Source organism: Lutjanus erythropterus, chromosome 16 (assembly GCF_056507025.1).
Source record: "Lutjanus erythropterus isolate fLutEry1 chromosome 16, fLutEry1.hap2, whole genome shotgun sequence".
Taxonomy (NCBI): domain Eukaryota; kingdom Metazoa; phylum Chordata; class Actinopteri; order Lutjaniformes; family Lutjanidae; genus Lutjanus; species Lutjanus erythropterus.
In genome coordinates, this window is record NC_139332.1 from 24268558 (window position 1) to 24291621 (window position 23064).

The following is a 23064-nucleotide window of genomic DNA, read 5'->3' on the forward strand; positions in this document are numbered from 1 at the left end:
GGTGTTTGCAGGGTTTTGGCCATGTTTATGTTGGCCGTTACTGGGAGCTTTACTTCAAAACATTATCTATTTTTCATACAGCCAAGTTAGCTCCCAAAAACATTGAAATATTAATAAACACAATGAATATTGATCAAGCGATCAAGTGATTTTCACTATCCACACTATTCACATATGCAGCTTCATTCAGGAACATTTCAGTGTTGCATGTGAACGTGACCGAGATATCTCAAGGTCACTGTGACCTCACTTCCATCCTACTCTCATGAACACAATATCTGAGGAATGTTTGGAGAGTCTGCAAATTTGGTACAAACTTTCACTTGGACTCAAGGATGAAGCGAGTAGATTTTGGTGATCAAAGGTCACTGTAACCTCATAAAACATGCTTGTGCCCATAACTTAAAAATTTATAGATTAATTACGACAAAATTTCACACAGGGATGGAGGACGAGAGTAAATAGTTGTATGTAAATATTAACATGTAACAAAATTACACAAAAAAAAAGCAAACAAAATAAATCCAATTGTAATCTGTTACAGTTACTGAGAAAAATATGTACTTAAATTACAGTTACTCGTCAAAATGTTTGTGATTACACAAGGACTACTTCCAAATATACTTTTTGCACTTCCTGGCAGAGATGTGCAGTCTTCTGAGTGCACTCTTCTAGTTGTGTTCTGTACTTTCAGCAGTGAGTGACAGATTAAATGGTGTCACAGAGTGTAGAAAATGCACATACTTCTCTGGTCTCCTTCTGTCCTCCCTGAGCCTGTGCTGTCAGATGAACATGTTCGTCCCTGCAATGTTTCTGCTTTGAATCACAACACTCCCCCCCAAAATATCACTAGATCCTGAGGTGGGAAATTGGAGGTACACATTTCCCTGAATATCAGCGTCTGCTCTCATTCACACATGACTTCATGCAAGAAATTTTCCTTCACTTTTAAGGGATAGACTGCATGTGCGAAAGGGGTTTAAGAGCTTTTACACATTTAACAAAATATTCATTGTTACTGCTGGAGCATCAATAAAGTTCCAGAGGGTTAAGGATTTAAAACCTACCACAACAAATATGTACAATAAGTAGGAAATTAAGATGAGAGAGAGAGCAGGAGACCGTTTGAATTTTCAGACACAAGCTTTCTTGATCAATATTGCAGCACCAAGGAATTTATTGCTTCAACTGACTATATTTACCATCAACAGCGATTAGACATCCGATGTTGAATTTTCCCTTCAAAAATCAATTATTGCTTTCACAGTAGCAGCAGGAGTGATTGCTTTTAAAGCGATGCCTCCATGATTTCACATTAGTATCATTATAGTGTACCTGGCAAAGCCGACTCCTCTGCTGACCCCGTTGGCATCCCTCAGTATCCTCGTGGAAATGACGTGACCCAGGGGCTTCAGCATGTTCTCCAGCTCCTGCTCATCCATAGACACTGGCAGGTTAGAGATGTACAGGTTGGTGGGGTCCTGCTCCTGTTGCTGCAGGGCCAGGGGGGGGAGTAGAACAGCAGCCAGGCAGGGAGGGAGGGAGGAGGGGGGATGGACGGATAGAGGAGAGGGGAGGAAAAAGGGAGAGGAAAAAATGAGAAATAATGTATCAACAACAGTTGTAGGAAGTGTGAAATATGCATCAGCTCTGTGTTGTGAGCTCTCACGTAACATGTCGTAATACTGCCAACAGAGGAACCAAACTCTGGCTGAACTCGCATGACGTTTGGCCTTATCGACGCTCACATTCACATGCGCACACGCAACATGGATACAGCAGTCGTTCATTGCCTCAGGGTGTGTCAGGCAGTGAGTGTGTAGGCTACATTATGGATTTGCGTGAGTGGAAAGTATTAAGACAGTTCAAGTCTGTTTTAATACCCTGGATTCTGTATGTATTAAAGGCATAAAATGCAACCGTTCCTGAAAAAAACAAACACGATGTACAGACTCAGAAACATAATCCCTTTCAATATCACTTTTGACCCACAAGAAGTGTTTGGTGGTGGCTGTATCTGCAGAGGCCTTGTCCTCTGCCTGTATTTCTCATTATTTTGCTGCTTTACCAACCCAAAACATTGGTATTTCACATCCTGGGAGTGAGACTCAACAACAATCTTTCTGGTATTTTTACGAACAGCCAGGACAAATCGTACTGACTCTACCTTTACAAAGGGTTTGTATGGAGTCTTCTGGGTGTGCTTCTTTTTTACCTGATTTTAAAGTCCAGATGAAATGGAAATCAAAATTCCATTTGCTTTCCAATATTTATGTGTTTCCTGTAATAACAAGCAGTGAGGAAAGGACTTGTTTCAGTAGCAAGGCTGACTTCCCGGACTGGGAGCTCCCAGCGAACACGGCGAGACTTGGACCAACAGGGAATACAGTACAAAGGTGGTTTTCTTGCCGGGTTTGGCTCCTGGCACCCTGATGCTGAGTCAGCTAACTTAGCTGTGCTAACCGAGCAAACTGTACTTCGTGGTTAGCGACATATAAAGCTCAGGAAAGCATCAGGAAACTGAGTAATGACACTGATATTCTTGGTCGGTTGCAGAGTCTGTGCTCGGTCCCGGTCAATCCGTGTTCACTGGGAGGCTGCTGAGCCCGGTTCCATTGCCTGCTAATGGGAGCTAAGTTGGCAAAAACTCAGACCCAGAGTTGAAGCTAAACAACCAGAGGACATCAGAGGCAAAACCAGAGAAAATTTTCTCCATAAAACATGATCAAGTTTCACCAAATCAGTGAATTACACAGTTGTGTTTTTCTGCAGTAACATTAATGAATGAAGCCTGGCCCATCGTATGCTCCATGCAGCTAACATTAGCTAGTTACTGAAACAGTCCACTGTAAATTGCCTTGCACATAATTTGCTGTCACATATACCACTTTCCCCAAACTCAATAAATTCCAGCCAGTTGGCCTGTAACAACAGTATTTTGGGGAAAGTTTGAAATGTTGAACATCTTGGCAGACACACCGATGCACCATGCTGTCGCTAACTAGCTAACTAACGATCTACCTACACCCTGCACTGCCAAAAGTTGAATATTAATTGACAGGTGGATGCCACAATATTATTGGTTAGTTCTAGTTCCTATGTCAACATCATCATACATTGTTAAATAGGTGCACAGTTGGACTGGGGGTGTAATCTGAAAGGGTTAAAAAGGCATTCTGATTTCGATTTTTAGCGATGACTTTAAAGATGAAAGTAGAAACTGAGAGTGAGAAGCTGTGTAGTGTGAATTGTACTGACAGCAGTTTCTCTGTAGTGCCCAGAGGCTGCTGCTCACTAGGTGAAGCTGCACAGCTGGTGGTGGGTTGAGCCTGAGGTAGCAGAAGGCCCTGTGAGCTCTACAGTAGAAGCTGGAAATGGCAGCCCAGCCCCGCCAGTCAATCAGTCACTGAGCCAGGCAGCCACCATGTAAGTCAACCAGCTCTCCATCCATCTATGTAACAAGTCTCTAAATTAAGAATGAAACTACATTATGTCATCCTTATCTGTAATTATGTATCTGTATGATGCTGTAGGCACATTAGCATATTCTTTTCTAACATATCAAATTGCACTCAATCCATCCTCCCACCCAGGTACTGAGTAAAATCTCCAATCAGGCAGCCATCCAGATTCTGATCTGTTAGCAGCTCTCATTCATCACATCTCGTCTTTATCCAGCGTCCACATCTCCGACCCTTTCATCCAACAGCGGCCAGGACCACCCCGGGTTAAAGCTATCAAGAGCAAAAGCAATATTACAAAGAGGCATCTCCGCTGTGGTTGGTGGCCAGCGTAATGCGATGAATGAATGAATACTGCAGCATTTTGATAAGACTTACATCCACTTCAGATCACAGTTATTTGTAGACTGACAGTAGAAATTGCACCCTCTGGGAAAGTTGTTTTAATAGATGTGGATCTTTCGGATAGATTTTACAAATCTTTTGAGGTTGTCTTTATGTATGCCACTTCAAATATATGTCTTTAAGGCAATAAGGGCCTTAATAACAGTCTTATCAGAAAGCTACAATATCGTCCAGCTCAGATCAATAATGGGAGCATTTGTGGGCCTCTGAAAGGAGTACTGCCATGTAGAAAGGCAATAATCTGTGATGGCTGGGATCTATCATGTAATAATGAGAGAGGCCACTGTATCTATACTGAGTAACAATAGCAGTTTAGCAAGATATACATCTATAAAAATGATGGAATGATAAAAATGCCATAGAAAGTTTTAGCTCCATTAGTTCAGGAGTGGCTCAGATGGCCAAGTCTAATCTCATAAACCTTAAGAACTGGCAACAAGACAAGAGAAGAAGAGAAGCAAGGACAAGTAGAACAACTAACTGGCTTTCGTCCGAAGAATATTAAGACAATACTGTGCGCCAGACCAGGATTGGCTATTGGAAGCACTTGGAGAATTCCTGGCAAGCTTATTGGCCTGGAGTGTCAGGCCAGTGTTAAAAAGAGAAAACAACACAGGGCAGCTACAGTCCCTCAGAATTATCCCAGTCTGTACCTCCTGTTTGTAAAAAATAAAATTGAATACAATAGCCTACATACAGTACGAGCCTTGCAATCTGTTATTAGCTCTGCTTTCCTTTGAATCCAGTTGATATGGCTTCAAATAAATGTCTGAAAAAGATGAGAAATGTGAATGTTCTGTGATCTCTGTCACATGCATATATGCAGTGCACTGTAAACAGCAACTTCAGTGCAGAAGTCTGTCTTCTTCTCAGCGTGGGGTTGTGGAGATACTTCAGTTGTGGCGTGCATGTAAACACTGTCGTTGAGAATCTTTACAATCTCTCTGCTTCGCCACAGGCAACGCTGTCTCACTCCGTCTTGTTTTGCTTTCTGTTGATGGCAGAGGAAGAAGTTAAGGAGGAGGAGAGGAAGTGCCTCCACCAGCGTCCTGCCTCCATCTCTCTCCATCTGTCAGAGGAGAAGACCGGTCCCTCCCCTGATTAATTAGCCGTCTTATCTGACAGGACATGTTTGATCTGATTAAAGCCTTTGGGAGAAAGCCGGTGCCCGACGTGAAAGTTGGAAAAAAAAAAAAAAAATGCAGTTCTTTCTCCTTTAACCAGGAACTCAATTACCTAACTTTGGGGTCAAACTAAACTCCTCCTTCTTTTGTAGGTTTATCACATTTATGTGCTTCAGAGCGAGCAGGAAAGGGCTCACAAGCGTTTGTATAACACAGGATTTGGCAGCGAATGAGGCTTAATTAAATCTGCCCGTAAAAATCGACTGTACACGTGTCACTCTCCTGCTAAGTCCCTTTGGTGTGTGCAGCCGTGCAGCTGTGCTCTCCTTTGAGTTTCATTGGGTATGTGAGGCGATGTTTTTCAGGATTATGTCAAATAGGCTCCGTATTCCAACGCAGACTGGAGGTCTGGATCAAAGAGTTAACTGACTGACTCACTCAGTGGGTTAAGCCAATGATACGAGAGTTTATGTGTGTGTGTGTGTGTGTGTGTGTGTGTGCTTTTGAATGAAAGCACTCTCTCCTTTAAGCATGTGACAGTACACACAGTGAAAGGGTGCGATAGAACGTGAAGCAGTAATTTGTGTGCGTGGGGCTAATAGTGGAGGGCTACGTTTGCTGGGGGATTAACGTGGGGAGGCCTCGTCTACGCACGGCCGCCTCGCCTAAGTTTCCTCTTTGATGACGTTCCGCACCACAAAGCCCTAAATACCCAGATGAGAAGGTTACGGGGACGAGTGGAAATGGGAGCATTTTGACGGGAGGTGAGATGGGCTGGCCCATTCCAAAAGGAGATTTAATTTCCTTTAATGTCAGCCTTCGTGCACGGTCTGCTGTCAGGCTATGAATGAAACGGTAATTGAGGTGTGTGTTCGTGTGTGTACCTGCGCATATATCCCATCTCAGAGTAATTATGCCTGTGTTTGTTCCATCAAATATATATACTGTAATACCATGCCTACATGTACTCTGAGAAATATGGGTTCCAAAAGAGGTTCTCTCTGAAGAGCTGAGGTTCTACCTAGAATCATGCATTTCGAAAGAACCTTACTGGAATAAAAAGTTTTTCAAGGAGTTTGATTGTTCAAATGCTATAAGAATTTTTTTGTCAAGGGTTCTATGTACCAGAATTTAAAAGGGTCCTTGATAGAACATCCTGGGTGGGTTCTAGGTAAAACCCTTAGGGAAAAAAGGGGTTCTCAGTAGAATGCATTGGATCAGTTGTAGACAAAGCCCTTGGAATATAAAAGGGATCTCGGTAGGACCCCCTGGGTGGGTTTAGGAGAAAGCCCTTGGAATATTAAAGGATTCACGGTAGAACTCCCTGTGTGAGTTCTGGATAAAACCACTGGCATATTAAGAGTTTTCATTAGGATCCTGTGGAAGTGTTCTAGAAAACCCCTAGAATACAAAAGGGTTCTCATTAGAACCCCATAGGTGCGTTCTAGATTACCTCCAGAGAGGGTTCTGGGTCAAGCCATTACACTATGGAAGAGTTCTCCTTTAGAACCTCTAGGGGGTTCTGGGTAAAACTGTTCCCAGATACTTCTAGAAATAAGACTCACGCTGGATTCTAGGCAGAACTCCAGGGTTCTATGCGAACCTTTATAAAAGGGGTCAAGCCGAAGAATCCTTTATGGGTCTAGTTATCACCTTCATTTCTAAGTGTGTGTGCGGTGGCGGTTGTGTCTGTCCCCTCGCCATTGACCAGCGTTGTAGAAGGCTAATGGAAAGGCTCCAGGCTGCGCTGGGCCTTTGATGAGCATAATTCCTTCACCTTGCCACGAGGAGGACAGGAGGAATCCAACTGTGTGTGCGCAGGAGGAGGGGAGGCAGCCGACGTGTCATTTCCCGCTGACGGATGGCCCCCTCGCTAGAGCTGACAGCCCTGTAGCTGTTATTTCATTTCGACACCCTGCTCTGTTTACCTCACTGTAATTTCTGAGAACATTACCATGCTACAGGGGGAGAGGGGAGGGGGGTGTATTAGCGGAAAGAAAAAAAAAAAGGATCTGGGTTAAGCAAAAAATAAAGAGACAATAGGAGATCATGGAGCAAAAGGTGAAAGAGTGAAAAGGTAAGACAGGGAGTGCCGGAGAGAAAGACAGAGACGGAGACAGCTGACATGACGGGCAGATATAACACATTAAAGGAAGCCCTTGTTGCCTTTTGACAACGCTTGAGGGAAAAGAGACGTTAAGCGTTAGAAGTCTCACGTTCTGCCTATGGGGCTCTCAGGGCTGTATCCATTTAACTGATAAAAGTTAGACAGATAGCCAGATATGTGTCTTGACTGGAGGCACTGCATCTAACGCCATGTTGAGGCTCGGAGCTGCCCTCACTCTCTTGTCAACACTCACTCTTTATTCATACTATATCTCCCGGATTCCTCAACCCCTTTCTGTCTTTCTTTTCACCCTTTTTCATAATACTGACTACACGTCTTCACGGGTCCACCCACACCCAAAACACCCTCATACTATTCAGACAGAATAGGTTGATTGTCAGTCATGTATGTCACGTGAAGGAAGTGACGTCACTTGCACGACGCCATAACAAAATTTTACTCAAAACTTTTGAATATTTTGTTTACTTTTTGTTTCACAGAGGATTCAAACCCCAGTCTCCTGGGTGACAGTCTTGTAACAGCCTTATAATTCCCTTGTCATACTTACTAAGGCCACTAGGGGGTGCCACATAACAATAAACAGACATATCAGTCAGAATAAGTTGCTTGCACTTCCGACTAATATGCATGTTTTTCTGGTAACGATGGTGACGACTTGTACTAAGGTTTACAGCCCCAGTTTGGTTAGGTGTAGGCACAAAACCCACTTGGATAGGTTTGGGAACCACAACTACTCATGGGCACAAAAACTTGGGAAGGTTTAAGCACCTCCTGAGCACCTCCCTGCTCAGGAGGTGAAAGGTCATAGAGCAGAAGTCAGACTTATTGCAGAGAGCACAGATGATAACAAATAAGTGAAACTAACATTGGCTACTGACAATGAACCAGCAATCGTTATCACAGTTCAAAAGGGCAAACAGCAGAGGTTATCTTTATTATGCTCAATGCAAAAAAAAACTGGACAGCTGATTCTACATGGGTCGTGTTTGCCATCTGTTACTGTGACAGCAAGAGGACTTTAAAGCTGAAAAAACAGGTGTGTTATCCATGCTGTTTCAATCAGCCAGAAAGGAGTAACAGAAAAAACCTGGCTGTTTTACCAAATTTCTTGGCAGGAGGATGGATTATATGTGTGACGGTCAGGCACAGGGGAGAAGGTTACTATCGTTACATCAGATTAGACATAAAGTTTTTTTTTTTGACAACTTGCGAATTAACATCAAAAAGTTAATGGCAATCAGCTGTGAAGACGGTGTCGATTTGGTCTCCGGTTCTGCGTGGGTCTAGGTCCCAGCTTTCAAAAAATAGCAGGCTCCACTTCGGGTTCCAGTCCAGCATTTCTCAGCTCTGCATGGGTCTGGGTCTCAGCTTTCAAACACCAGTTCTGGTTTGGTTCTGGGAAGTACATTTTCAGGTCTTTGGATCCGTGAAGACCTCTACTACTAATCTGCCCATAGCTCCTCTTACTCCAACTCTTCTTTTGTTAGCACTCTGTCTCTCCTCGATTCCTCCTGCTTCCCTTTCCATCAATCCCTTCCCGCTTCTTCTTCCTTCCCCCAACTATTGACATCTCCCATCTCCTCCACCCTTTATCCTTTCTGCTTCCTTCTCCTCTCCTCTCCCTCTCTATCCATTCAGCTTGCTCAAGAGATTAGAGCTGTATGTGTAATTGGCTCTACAGGGCTTCTCAGCTGCTCCTTTAAGCACCGGTACACACTCTGCGAGGGTGTGTGCGCCTGTGTATGAGTGTGTAAGCCAATCGTTGTTTTATCACCACACTATTCACTTCCCTCAGGTATGCCACTCTGGCCTGTTGTGTGACTAACCAGCAGCCTGAAGGAGCACAATTAAAGCAAAAGACAATGGGGTTCCATGTTGTCTGGTTGGAGAAAACTGCAAGGAAACAGTAGTTGCTGTGTTGCTGCTGCTGTGAGGATGTGTTGCTGACAAGTTTGCAGATGCCAGAGGGAGCATTCCTCCTGTTCTCTTGTATATAAGTTGAGGATCTGCAGTCAGGACTTGCTGTGGGAGCCTGAGTCTGCAGAATGAAAAGACAAGCAGGCCAAGTGAGTGGAAGGAACAAGTGGGGGGGGGGGAGGCGGGATTGGTGAGTTGCAGAACCATATGAGCACATCAACTCACTTCAAAAGCTTGGGTTTAATTTGCGAGGAGCCAGAAAATTCAGAGACAAAAAGGTAGCACTACAAAGGAGCTATCATTCTGTCAGCAGACTAGTCAGCTGGTCAGACAACAGCAGGCGAAGTCAGGCAGGCAGCTTACTGCCCTTTGATGAGCGCTTCCCAACATTTTCTGCTGCCACAGATGAGCGGATGGCAGGATCACTCCACTTTTCCCTTTGTAGAGGCTGTTGTCAAGCGCTTCTTCAACACTCTGCCATTCTGTCTGTTATCAAGCCCCTCTGTGACACTCGATTGCAAACCCCATCCACCTCCAAGACTTTACATCACAGTGTGTCCCCCATCACAGCCTGTCTCTGTCCACTATGGCCACTTATAGGAGTTGTGTTGTAGCACTCAAGATTGGTCTTGGTCTCAACACGACTTTTTGAAGGTCTCAGTCTGGTCTCTGAATCTACAGACAAAGGGAACTCTGGATTTGTGTGTGTCGTAGTTGGGTCAGTAACCCAGATGTGCAGCCACTTCTGAGATACTGGGATATCAACAACAGATTGGAATACACATTGAATATTCAATTTAAGCTGATGTCAGGATGTCTAAACATTGGAAAAGTTCAGATAAACATGTAGAAGCTGCTAAAACGTACAGAGATGAACTTGGTCAGCAGGAATGGAGATGATATTTTGAGAAACTAAGGTTATTAAGTGGCAATGTCAGGCTTACCGTAACTTATCTATGTCATGGAAGTCGTATGGCATTGCATGTTTATGTGGTAAAACCGTTGCAGTTTGGTTAGGTTAAGCCATAAAAACTAGTTGGGTAGATTGCACTTGCGGCTAAAATAACTACGTTACATGTGTCACTTAACAGAAGTGACTCCACTCATATGGCAGAACTGATGCCATTAACCTTTAAGCCCCTCTGAACAAAATCTGTAGTGTTTCTGCCATAATAACCACAAAATTTAATGTCAAAATTAAAATTCTGAAAAGAAAAATCTCACCTCATTTTAACTGGCTAACATACTACTCATCGTAACTTTGCTTGGGAAAATGGAAACACTGGCTCCTCATCTGATTTCAAGGAGAATCTGACCTGCTGGGGCAGGCATCAATAATAACTATACAGAAATAGCTGATACTCTTGCGGATGGTCTTGTTTGCTTATGAAGGTCATATAGAGGCATCAGTATTCAACTGAGACTGTTTCATACCTAGCTTAAACTCCTTGTAGTAGCTTAAAGTCAACTTAAAACTTTAAATAACTCCGTGTTTACTTTTCGTTTCACACAGGACTTGAACCCCAGTCTCCTGGGTGAAAGCGCTGTGTTTGCTTGGCTCAGTCTAAACCCCACAAGGTCTTAGTCTTGCCTTGGTCTTGACACATTCTGGTCTTGGTCATTCCTTGGTCTCGGTTTGGACGGTGTAGGCTAGAAAAACTGTAGAGGAGATTCACACCATGTAGTTATTAGCAGAGCCAAGCTGCAGGAGAGTTTGGCAGGAGATTTTGTAAGTTGTTGCCCATTAAACAAATATCAGATTGTTTATCTGTCCTACATCAGCACAGGAAAAAAAATGTCAGGTTCAAAGTGTGTTCTCTACAATGGCTGCATGTATTCATCAAAGTCAGACTCTACAGACAGATGGTAAAACTTTGAAGTCTTCAGTTCTTCCCCGCAACAATTTGATACACAAACTTTCAAACATGCTGAGATACACAAATGCACATTACAATTCAACATATGCACAAATGTCTCCAACCTAGACCCTCTCAGTCACAGAACAGCATGCTACAGAGCAAACGAAAGACAGCAAGAGTTACAAGCTCGTAATGCGTGAGGTCTGTCTGGTGCTCACTGGGGGGGTGGGGGGTGGGGGGGGCTGACGAAATCCACATTCCTGATTCAAACCTTCTGTTGGAAACAAAGGGCTGTAAGGCGGAGGATCTGTGCCATCACCCAGGGCAGCCATTTTCAATCCAATTACCATATTACGTCTGAACAAACAGCCTAAAACACCTGTCACTTAAACATGGATTTTATGGCGCTGCGATAAACGAGTACTGGCAGGGGTTTAAGATAAAGAATGCAAACATTGCGTGTAGGCATAGAGTTGTCAGTGCTTAAGGAACTGAATTAAACATAATTTTTCTGTTATAGATAACATCTTTTCCTCTAATTCATAATTTGAATCTCTTTTTGTGGGTGGTATTGCTGTAATTACCCTGGCATGTACACTTGTAGGTTTGAGTGTGATTAGAGAGGAAGCTACAGTGGTGTTTTATGGGGCATTTCTAGTGCATTGGAGGCATCTAAATGTGATTGGCAGCATGATATGAGTTCTTTGTCTACAGCAGACGGAGCAGAAGTGGGCACTGCGACGTCAAAGTGTATTTGAAGAACGCGTTTCCTCCAGTCTTTGTTGCATCTCTCATTTGAAATGCCAGGTGTTCTACCTCAGCCGAACCTTTTGCGATATTTTGGCCTTTTATTTCAAATTTCTGGCATTTCTATTCAGGTGGGTGGAAACCAGGGATTTACTGACAACTTTTTCTTTCTTGAATTTGACATCTATTTTGGGTGGCTGCCTATACGTTGTACTGTACTCATGCCAGTACTCTGTTTTTCACAAGTTTAAAAGCTGCATACCTCACAGCAGAGATGGGACCAAGTCAACGTTGTACAAGTCAAAAGGAGGTCTCGAGTCTTTCCACATAAAGGCAGACAAGTCTGAAGTTTTAGAAACCTTATTGCTCTTACATGTAAAGGCTTTTATTAGGAATTATCTTAACCAGTGTTGATATTGAAGCCCCTATTTTTTATCCTTTTCCTGAGAATTAAATGCTGAATGAATGACTAAAAAAGTCTCAAGTAAAATCCCAAGCCCTAAACTTTGAGGTTTTGTGTCCTAATCAAGTCTAATGTATGACATTTCATAATGCCATTTTAAAACAAAGTTGGGAGCTGTTGCCTCTCCATCTTTTTTGTCCAGGAACAAAATTATCTATGGAATTCTTAATTAATAATAATGGAGTTCTTAATTACTTAATTAGACACTGTTTGATTGGTTCAAACAATCAACAAATGTTAACCTTTGTTGATTCAGGAAATGAAGGGAAATTAATTGATTTACGGCACGCTTTTTAAAAATAACATAATATAATAACTAGGGCTAGGCACTGGTACTCAATACCCTTAAGGCATCGATTGAAATAACCCAGAACCAAGTGGTATCGAAATGTCTCCAGCCAAACAATACCTGCATTTAATTCTTTTGGTACCCAGATCTAGAAAAAAATGACTATGTGGTTTTGCTCATAGCCAATCACCGCAAGCAGTCCATTGAAAAAAGGTATCAAATGAAGTCCAGTGGTATCAGTATCATTTTAAGGGTAGTGGTATCACAATTTTTCATACAGTACCCAGCCCTAATAATAATATAAACTTTTTTTTTATTTTCAAGTCAAGAGACTCAAGTCTTTGTGAAGTCAAGAGTCACTGATGTTCAAGTCGAGTCTAAAGTCATCGTATTTGTGATTTGACTCAAGTCCACACTTCTGCTACATGGCTTTAAATTCACTGAAATCATTTTCATGTAACATGAGGCCCGGCACGCTGTGGCACTAAACATGGAAACTATTTAATGAGGATCGTCAGTTCAGTGCATCTCTAATGGAAATGTACCTGTATAGTTGTATAGTAGTGTGTATACCTGAGACAATAAGATGTAGAAGAACACATCGTACTGCACAACCATGTGCTGTACACGTCCTTCGTCTAAATCTACCTTTGTGTCATAAAATTATTACCTTCCCTCTCCCATGTATTTACACGATACTAACAGTCTGACATTTCAATGAGTTCATCTGTTAAACAAACTGATTCATCATATAATTGACCAGATCAAACCAGATCATCTACTGACCAACAGATGGTTGCTTTTATGCTCATTAATTAACCTCTCATTTTCACACTAATAAGTAATTCAAAGTTCGTCACAGGGCACAAAGTTTTTTTAAATACATTTTTTTTCATAAGATACAAAAGATAAAAATAGCCGAATATGAGACTCAGGAGCAAAAGATTAGAGGCTCACCTTGCTCACGCAGTGTTCCATTTGGCTGGAATACAATGTTACCTGATTAAATAAAAATCCTACAAATTACCATACGTTGCTGCAGAGCACAGCTTAATACATCACATTATTCAGCTACAGAATTCTTCCCATGAGTGCAATTCAAGCCAATGACAACTAAGTGTGTCCTAGCAGCCCAGAGGCACTGAGGTGTTTAGTTTGGTTTTAAGATCTGCACTCATTCACTCACATAATTACACACACACACAGACAGACACACACTGCTCCTGCACAGCACTGCGTCTCATACATGCACAAATCCACACCAATGCACGCACATACATGTGATTGTACACACAAATACACACACATTGTCAATCTCTGCCCTGTTACTGCTCATGGAAAATGGCTTTCTAGCTGCTCTGTATTATGCTGAGATGATAGATGCTGTGTAAGGAACAAAAGTGGGTGATACATTATTGAGCCTTTGAGTAGGCTAACACAGCGGTGGAGCTTTGTTTTACTAAGTCTCTGAGCTCGGCCTTCTCTCTGCTGGCGTAGCTGGTAAAATATTCATCCAGCATAAGGCACAGTGAGCGCTTTGGCACAAAACCGGCTTTTGGTATGTCCTTCCATACACCATTTAACTGTTGCATGTAAATTCTAGCAAAAGCAGTTTACAAAGAGCACTGGAGGTCAAACTCTTTATATGAATTTTGATATTTCTGTAGGTTTCTACAGACTGAGTGTTACTTAAACAGCTTCAAAGAAATCCCATGACAAGACTAAAACTAACAAGGTGTTATTATCCGTCAGTACTTCCCTAAACTGTCATGGCACTCAGCCACAATCCTATTCATATCTATCAGAGGCATTAATCTTTACCACCTCATGGTTGCATGCCTCTGTCACCCAGTCAACGAATTATGAACTACGAATAGAAAAACTTTATTGTCTACAATGACGAATTCTGCTTTCTGTTTCACCATTAAACATGTCCTAAAAATACAATATGCAAAACATATGACATTACATTGTCTCCACATAAATAGTTAAAGAATGTGCAACTCATAAAATAACAATACAGACATCATCTCAGTATACATATTCAGAAAAATACAACTTGTAAGGCACAAGTCTACACGATACAACTTATCACAATAATTTACTATAGCAAAGTCAGGAGCACCTCCCTCCATCCTAGTGTATCAGATCCTATTTTCATTAGTTACCTTTAAGACATCACAAAGCATTTCTTGTAGACATTTCTATTTGCCATTGGTCATCTGTAACCTAACCTCTTTCGAGAGTAAAAGTCAAAATTCACTGTACAATGGATGAGAAGGATGCATAATAATTATAACAGCTTTTCCTTGACCACCAAAATCTAGTCAGTTCATCCTTGAGTCCAAATAGATGTTTGAATAAATTCCCTGAAGGTCTTCGTGAGATATCGCCACGGCCACAGCTGTCGCCGGCGTGGAGGCATAAAAATGTCACAAATATATTGCTTTATTAAAAAAAAAAAAAAAAAGCAGATCACTGAGATTTTCAGTAAATGTTATTCAGTCAGGAGAAAACAGTGAATTTATTGGGGACTTTTCAGGTGCTCATTAATACGCATTTGGTGCTCTAGTGAGTTTTTACTGCAACAGAACGGTGGATGTGGGATTGACTCAAAATTAAGTGCAGTGCTGTGTTCATCATAAAAATGTTGTCTGTCATCAGGAAAATGTTTCCAAGTGAGACTCAATGATGTATTTTTAATGTTTTTTTTGACAACACCGGAGGTGGTTTAGCAGAGTATTACGCTATACTAGACTCTGGCTGCACTGTGGCCTGGAAAAAAAAAATCATTGTTACTTTGGGTATTTTCAGGATTTGTTGATAAGAAAAATATTGTGAGGCTTATCCTTTAACATTTCCGATCATCCGGAAAGCATCATCTCCCGTATCAGGTGTAATTTTCCCTCTTTCACAGATGTGTGATGGAGGGATCACACCTTTACTTTGCAAAACAGACATAACACCACTAAATTATGTCTGCCATCAATGTCATGGCTCATACATTTTGATGCCGGGTTAATGTGAATTTAAATGGGTCGATATGCGCTTCACCCGCTTAATCACGACCCCCTGATTTGATTTTGTATCTCCCTCGGTGAGCTAATATTCCAGAGATTAAAATTTCATGTGGAGCTCATATCAAAAATTCATTATTAACATGGAAGACGGGCACACCCGCCTTACCCTGGTGCTCCAGCAAAAGGAGACAAAACTCATGAATGCATAGTATAAGTGGGCAGCCACACATGCATGCAAAGATACTCTTTGCTCTGCTCCCAGAGGACTTCAAGACAAATTCATCCTGCCTTTGTAGAAATATTGAGGAATTTCCTTATAAGCTGTGGTTATGTCCTCGGCCGTGCTCCCTCAGCTCAGGAGTAGACAACATTCACAAATGTCTTCCCAGTTTCATAATACATTTTCATCAGCGTAACCTTCGTATTTTTCCATTACGGTGTCTGCAACAACAGCTCATTGTGTTGTTGCCAGGGTAAATGCATTTTTCTGTCTTATGCATCATTCATGATATAATTTCTGAGATTGAATTCCTCCTGGCTGACATCATGTGGAGGTGGAGAGTGCTGGTGATGGTTTTGGGGGGGAGGGGGTGGTGTGTCAAAAGGAAATGGTGGTGAGCTGTTTGATTTCCAGTATTGACCAACATGAGAATCACCATGGACTGATAGGAAACTTAGTGTATCTGTAAACTATGAGTGAGTTTTCACTCTGTATGAGAACTTTCCTTCTCCTCTGTTCTGCCTCTTCTGTCTTTTCTCACTTTGTCTGTATTAACAAAAGCAAAGTGAATACTACTGACTACTAACTGAATAACAGTTTTGCTTTTCAACCTCTCTTTTTCAAATCACCGCTAAAACTATTCACAAATGTTCCTCTTTCTGTTTAGTCAACATCATTGACTTTGGGCAGAGATGAGACAGAATACTAAAGTGAACACATAACATCCTGTAACTGTTGTATGCGGCAATATGCCAAACTGAGGCTTTGATATCTGGTGGAGCAGGCTTTTCCCAGTCACCCAAGAAACATAGTTTAAGTCCACGGAGAGCGAGCGGGACTCTATTATTCTGCATGTTTCGTTCCATGGTGGCTTTGTGGAAATAAATGCTTTGAAAAGAACAACGTGCAAGGCTACTTTTGTTATAGCACATTGATTCTATCAAACTTTTATACAGTGTTGATTTTCTATGATGACTGTGCACTTCACACCTAACAATGTCAATCATGTTGGGTCAGGCATTTCCAGTTAGCTGCTGTATGTGGAGGAGTGGTAATTGTGATTCTTGAACTATGAAGTGAAATGTGTGAGTACCTAATTGAACTACTCAAAACAGTTTGACAAAAACATGGAACAAAGCTATGATTTTATCATTTCATTCTTGTTCTCTTCTCCATTGGGAACTGTGAAATTCACAGTGGTGGACCACTATTGTGTCTCTCTCATTGTAGTCAATGGAGCTGGACACGTGAACTTTAAAAGGCTCTTCCTGCAACCTGTATGCTCCAAGTCAACAGTTCTCAACCAGAGGTTTGTATCTCTCTTGCAAATGTTGCAAAATAGCTCAGCTAATTTAACAAAATAGAAATTATTTGGAAAAAAAACCCTGTATACATCCACATATGTGTATTTAGATGGAAAATAAACACACAGATTGGTTTACAAATGAATTTATGCATGTATATTTACTGTTATAAAAACAGAAATGATGAACAAGCTATCATAAAAGTCAAAACTGCTGCTAAAAGACAAAACACATAGAAGGATGGGACAGAGGAAACAGCACAATCACACATCTGTCTGCTGCTTCAGCACCACGGACAGCACCATGGATTTATCAATACACATCAGCACAGACACAAAGACGCTACAGTGGCCTCAGATCGCACGTCAATGTCGCCGCCATATTGGACGGGGAAAGACTGGTCTGTAAACTAATTCAAGTAAACAGGAGAGCTGCAGTTTTTCTGCACAGAAAAACACGATTAATGTTTACATTTCTCAACCAATTTCGCAGGCAGGGAAGGAAGATTAACAAGTGAGATGCATTTAGGTCGTAACGAGGGGGATGCAATCCCCCCTTATTCCCCCTAAAATTGTGTACTGACTGTGATGAGAAAGTCAAAGACTAAGCCTTGGCATCAAAAGTTTGCAGGATCATCATGTCTCATATGGATTTGCGTGTGTGAGGAATCTTTTTGCTCTGGGGTGAAAAGCAACTCCTTGCTGCTATCTCATTTATGGAAGGGGCACAATGTCCGGGCACTTGAACCCTCTTGATGAAGCTGCGGGGGCTCACCAGACACGAAAACGCTGGGAATCATTCCTCTGAGTTCCTTCAGATCACTGATAGGCAGCACAGTGACCTGTGCACTTAAAAACTCCTAAAACTCCCACGTGTGTCCAACATGCTCCCTCCTCCACTTCAGAGAGGCTGTCTCATTCAGTGCACGCCGTTCTCAGAGCCTCACCACATACGAACCTCAGAGCCGCCCTCGACGGGGTTCACCGCATCATAAAACCGTCATGCATGTTAACTGCACGGTGCATGGGTCAAATGAGCCGTGGCAGTGGATGTTAAGTGACTTCAAACGGCTGTATCCATATGCCCCTCCCCCCCGTCTGTCTCCCCAGCACATGTCTGTGCGAAGAATGTGTTCACCAGACCGGCTGGGTCAGAAGACTGGAGTTTACACATAGGAAGTCACGTGTGTGCAAGACTTTCCCACACGCTCGAAACACTCACAAATACGCATCCAGCACACAATAGAACAGAGTCGCAGCTCTTTTTCAGCCTGGTTTGAAAAGCGGACACATACGGTATGTTGACAAGTCGGATTCAGTGTTAAGATGACAGGCAAGATGTGTGAGCCTTTCAGCAGAGCGGTACAGCATCATCAGAAACCAGGAGAGTGACAATCTCTTTGTTTCCCTCTGCACTCCATCACCTGCTCACCAAATGGAGGCACAATGCAATTTTCACTTATGAATCTACTGCAAAGCAAATAGCATACGCTGTTTTCCTGCTCCACAAACACACCCTGAATTACTACCCTGGGTCGTGGACTCATTTGTTATTCCTTAATGTGCCACTACTCACTGGGGAACACTAAGGCTGCCACGTGAAACTGCACCGCGGTGTGAGCGTCATATGTCTAACTGGAGCCGAAATACCTCGCCTTAGCTCTGTCACATCTGTGCAGAGAAATGACAACACGGCGGAGGCGAAAGCCGCAGAAATATTGAAATATATATTAAAGAATTATTTCTCAATGGAAAACAGCAACAACAAAAGTAATAAAAAAGCAATAATGGAAGTGTTGTGCGAGGAAAGCCACTCAGAACAAATCAACATTTATGTGACATCAGTCAGGTTCAGTGGTGGAACTGATGCAATGATTTTCAATTACAAAACAGTGATGTGGAGTATTAGTTCCCTTTCCCTCACAAAACACAACTTCTTGAGAGCTGCAATAAAACAGGCTGTGATTTTAAATAAATAGAGGGCAAGATAAGAATACATCAATAGATAAATACTTTATATAAGCTGATTTTAATGGTATTTCCAAGCTCATTAATGTCCCCTTATGCCCAATAGCTGCAAACTAATTAATTTTAAATGTGGAATATATACAATGCAATATATTATCTTAAAGCTACTATAAGGAACTTTGATATTATGATATATAATATATATAAAATGACTGAAAATCTCCTCCTGCTTCATATTAACTGGCTAATTTACTACTCATTCTAACTTTGCCAAGAACTTTTGCAAAGAAAAATGTAAACACAGTTTCACTTCATCTGATTTCAAGAAGAATCTGACTCGCTGGCAGGCATTAAGAATAACTATATAGTTTTATTTGCTTGTGTAGGTCATTGAGCCATCAGTATTAAATTGAGATGGTTTCATAACCAGTGAAAAACTCCTTGTTGTAACTTTAAAGTCCATTTAATAGAGGTGATCATAAAAACTGCCCACAGTTTGGAGAAACAACCAGAGCACTAGTGCAGGAAGCTATAAGCAATGCACTTCTGTAGAACGGGTCAGCAGCAAAACTTCTTTTAGACCCCCCAAAAAAGGCCTACTTACAAAAAATACAGCCATAATATAAGCCAAATAACCAAACCAACCAAACTCTGTGAAATCAGTAAAACAGAAAACACAGCTGCTTGTCTTCTGCACCATTAGCATGACAATCCTAATTATATATTACATTTACAAGCAAAGAAAAATTATTTATAGTGTCTCAGTCTGTAAAATCTCATTGAATATGTGTTAAAAAAAATGTGTACAAAAAAACATGCAAGTGTTATTAATACATGACAGAAACCCAGACAGTGTTGACAGACCGCCACATATGATCCATGTGTTCTACACTGGAGCCCCTTTGTTTCCCGTCTGCTGACAGCTGCCTCTGGGCCTTTGTTAATATGCATGAATTTACACCTGTACTTCAACATAAATATTTCCATTACGATGAAGTAATGGTTGTGACAGAATTATTATCAGTATTACATGTCCAAATTAGCAAAAAAGAAAAAGTGTGAGATTGCTGATGCTCAGGGTTATTGCTGTTAATGTGGTGTCTGAGTCCAAGCTTTGATTCCTTTAAAATAAAAATTCAATTACAATGATGTTTATTATACTGTAATTATATAATAGTGTGTGAAATCCAATATTATTTGCATGTATTTCTCTGATATTGTTTTTTTTATCTTTTGTATTTAATAATTACACGTCAAATAAGAAATACATGTATCATATTATGTGTATTATAAAGTCACATGATCAACAATTCCTTGTGGGACATGATTAAGACTCAGTGAAGGGAAGAGCCTGTTAGCCATACAGCTGCAACTACCAAAACCCCATGCAGGCGATAAAAGCTTAATTGTTCCCAACCTGCAACCATTACACAGCAAAAAAAGAAATCTTTGTGGTAATTTCAAGCTGCTAAGTGATTTTGTTGACCCGACAAAAACAGTGCAGTAAGTTCCCGAACCCAAACCCAATCTCCACAGTGTGTATCAGAGTGAGAGTGTCATTAGCAGCAGATGACCTATATAGAGGGGACGGCTGCTTGTTACAGTCTAATTCTCACCCCAAATGACTTGGAAGAGGGCTGGTTCAGCGGGAGATAATGTGTTTGTTATGGACACTAATGATACAGTGGAAACACACTAACGACCCACCCTGGGTGTCCCAGCGAGTTCAGCAACTTCATCACTCCCGTTCTATGAAAACTTTGGAAACTCTGGAGGAAGAGAGAGAAGACGGAGATGCCTCCAAGTTCATGAAGCCATGAAGGCAGGAGGCGTAAGAGAGGAAATGCAGACAGAGTGAGAGAGAGCTCAGAGGGTAGTAATAAAAATGTAGTAAAAACAATAACAACCACCCTGGTGCTTTTATTGATGCCCAGGTGGAGTTGGGACCTGGTAAATAAGCCTGTTAACACGAAAGTGCAGAGGTGACACAATGATGCAACAAATGTTGAATTCATGCATTAAATTAGTGACGGCTGCTCTGATCTGCCTGTGCGAACGTACAAAGCCGTACTGTGTGGTATAAGTACGCACTAAATTAGCAAAACTGGAACAGTTTGAAAAGAAGAAAATAATTAACAGTATCACATGTACAAAAGGTGAGAAAATGTGTATATGTGTCAGAAAAAGGAACACTTTTTTCACATGCCACACATTTATTCTTTTGTTTGCACCTGAGAAGTCTCTTTTTGAAAGTTTGCAAGCACTTTTTCTTACGATATGGGATTATACATTGAATCACCCAGCAGGGCCCTTCAATCCTTGCTAATATACTTGCTTTTAATTGTGCTTCATGTGTGCATGATGGTCACCCTTGGGGCTTTTCCATTGGCTCTTTTGACAGTGCTCTTTTGACTGTGCAGTGTCAAACTGTGACATGCTGATTTGCACTTTAAGCCGAAGAGCGCCGGACCCGCCTCCAAGCGGGCTGTGTTGACGTCCCGCTAACAGCGGCCAACCCGGGACGACCACCCTTCTCCTTCTTTAGTTTCTCTCCTTCATTGCTGTTTGCACTTTCAGGTATCTGTTTTATTTTAGTTTCAGGTTTGCTTTCAGCTGGATAGTCGTGTTTAGTTATTGCTGATGAAAACCAGATATTTCCTGATTTTGCTGCTTCATAATAAAAGCTTTTAAATAACAATAGATAACTTTTATTGCAAAGAATTTATACAAAATAAAATATGTTTCTTTGCTGTTTTACTGCTTAACTTGCTCATCTTCAGTTAAAGACACACCCTCAAGCAGGCAGCCTTGTTATAATGAGGATGCAAATCCCTGTCGTGCCGGATTGACGTGTCAAGTCAAACTGAGTCAAGCTAAGCCAACACACGTGTATGGAAAAGGGGTACCTGTGTATCCTGTTTTCCTTCAGAGCTTTGCTTGTGCACATGATGTAATTAAGCCCATGAACAGAGGGAACAGGATGTTAAATCAAAATCTGAACAACATCAACATGGAGAGAAGGTTTGAACAGAAACTAATCTACAAGTATTTCTGCTGTGATCTTAAAATTGACGATACAGTAACCTCCTCTGTAATCACGTTAACCAGCAAAGCTGCAAATTCTTGGGAGACATTCTGGTGTGGGCCATGAATGACTGGCCCTAATTTGCCACCTAGTGATTATACCTTTAAAGGTGCTACATGAAAGAAATACTTAAAACAAATAGGGGGCAGCATGTCACTAGAATAACAGGGATTAGCTAGTTAGCTCAGTTAGCCGTGCAGGTAGTGGCCTGACTGCTGACTGACTCTGGGAGGTGTTTGTAATCCCACTGCTAGCTACATAACATCTACAACTATTATTTCTTTGCATGCTATTGATTATTTTAGTTCATTTTTGACTCTAAAAAATAAAATTTGTACATATAGCACTTTTAAGGGTTCTTTCACACCCACATCATTCAGTCTGGGCTTCCAGACTTTTCAATGTGTTTCGCACAAAAATGACAGTTGTGAAACATCTTCCGGACCAAATATCTGAAAAATGGTCTTGGTCTGGATCAAACTGAACAATGGTTCGTTTCTAGTGTGAAATGTTTAGACTTTTGAAAGAATTACAGGAAGTTCTAGCAGGCTAGAAGCAATCAATTGCAAGTTTGGGTAACGTATACAGGTGATGAAAACAGGATGTAGGTATGTCATGTGTAGTTCTTTAGTGCAATGTGAAACCACAGCTTAAATACGGTGTATCAAAAACATGGTTTGGTTCAAACGTTCAAATGAGAAAAATCCCTAAAACATCCACGTACACAGAATGATTGTTAACAACGCCACAGCGGCTTGTGCATGCTGGGAAAAAGCTACTGTGGTACACACCACAAAAACAAATGCACAATGAACAAATGATCACATCAGCGAGGACTGAGTCTGACTATACAGTGGTGATCCCAAGCAGCAGTATAATGATTATAAAACAATGCAAATTCACAAGAGAAGCAGTCATTTGAGGGTATAGATGAAGGATAATAGAAGGCAGGACAAAAATAATGGATGAGAGATGATTGCTGGGTAATCAGGAAGGGGAGTCCCTGGTTTGTAAGCCAACAGCATAGAAGCGTCTAGACGGATGTCATGGGTCTTGGCAGCAGAGACAGGGACAT

At 41.5% G+C, this 23064-nt stretch overlaps 1 protein-coding gene across 6 annotated transcripts in view; it reads right to left on the reverse strand.

The window, feature by feature from the left end:
- The window catches only part of LOC146313145 (RNA-binding motif, single-stranded-interacting protein 3), a 400986-nt gene that overhangs the window by 102464 nt on the left and 275458 nt on the right, over nt 1-23064 (reverse strand). For all 6 annotated transcript variants that reach the window (XM_084738573.1, XM_084738576.1, XM_084738570.1 and 3 more), the window contains one exon: nt 1336-1493. In XM_084738573.1, coding sequence (XP_084594699.1) covers nt 1336-1493 — 158 coding nt within the window. The remainder of the gene's footprint in view (nt 1-1335; nt 1494-23064) is intronic.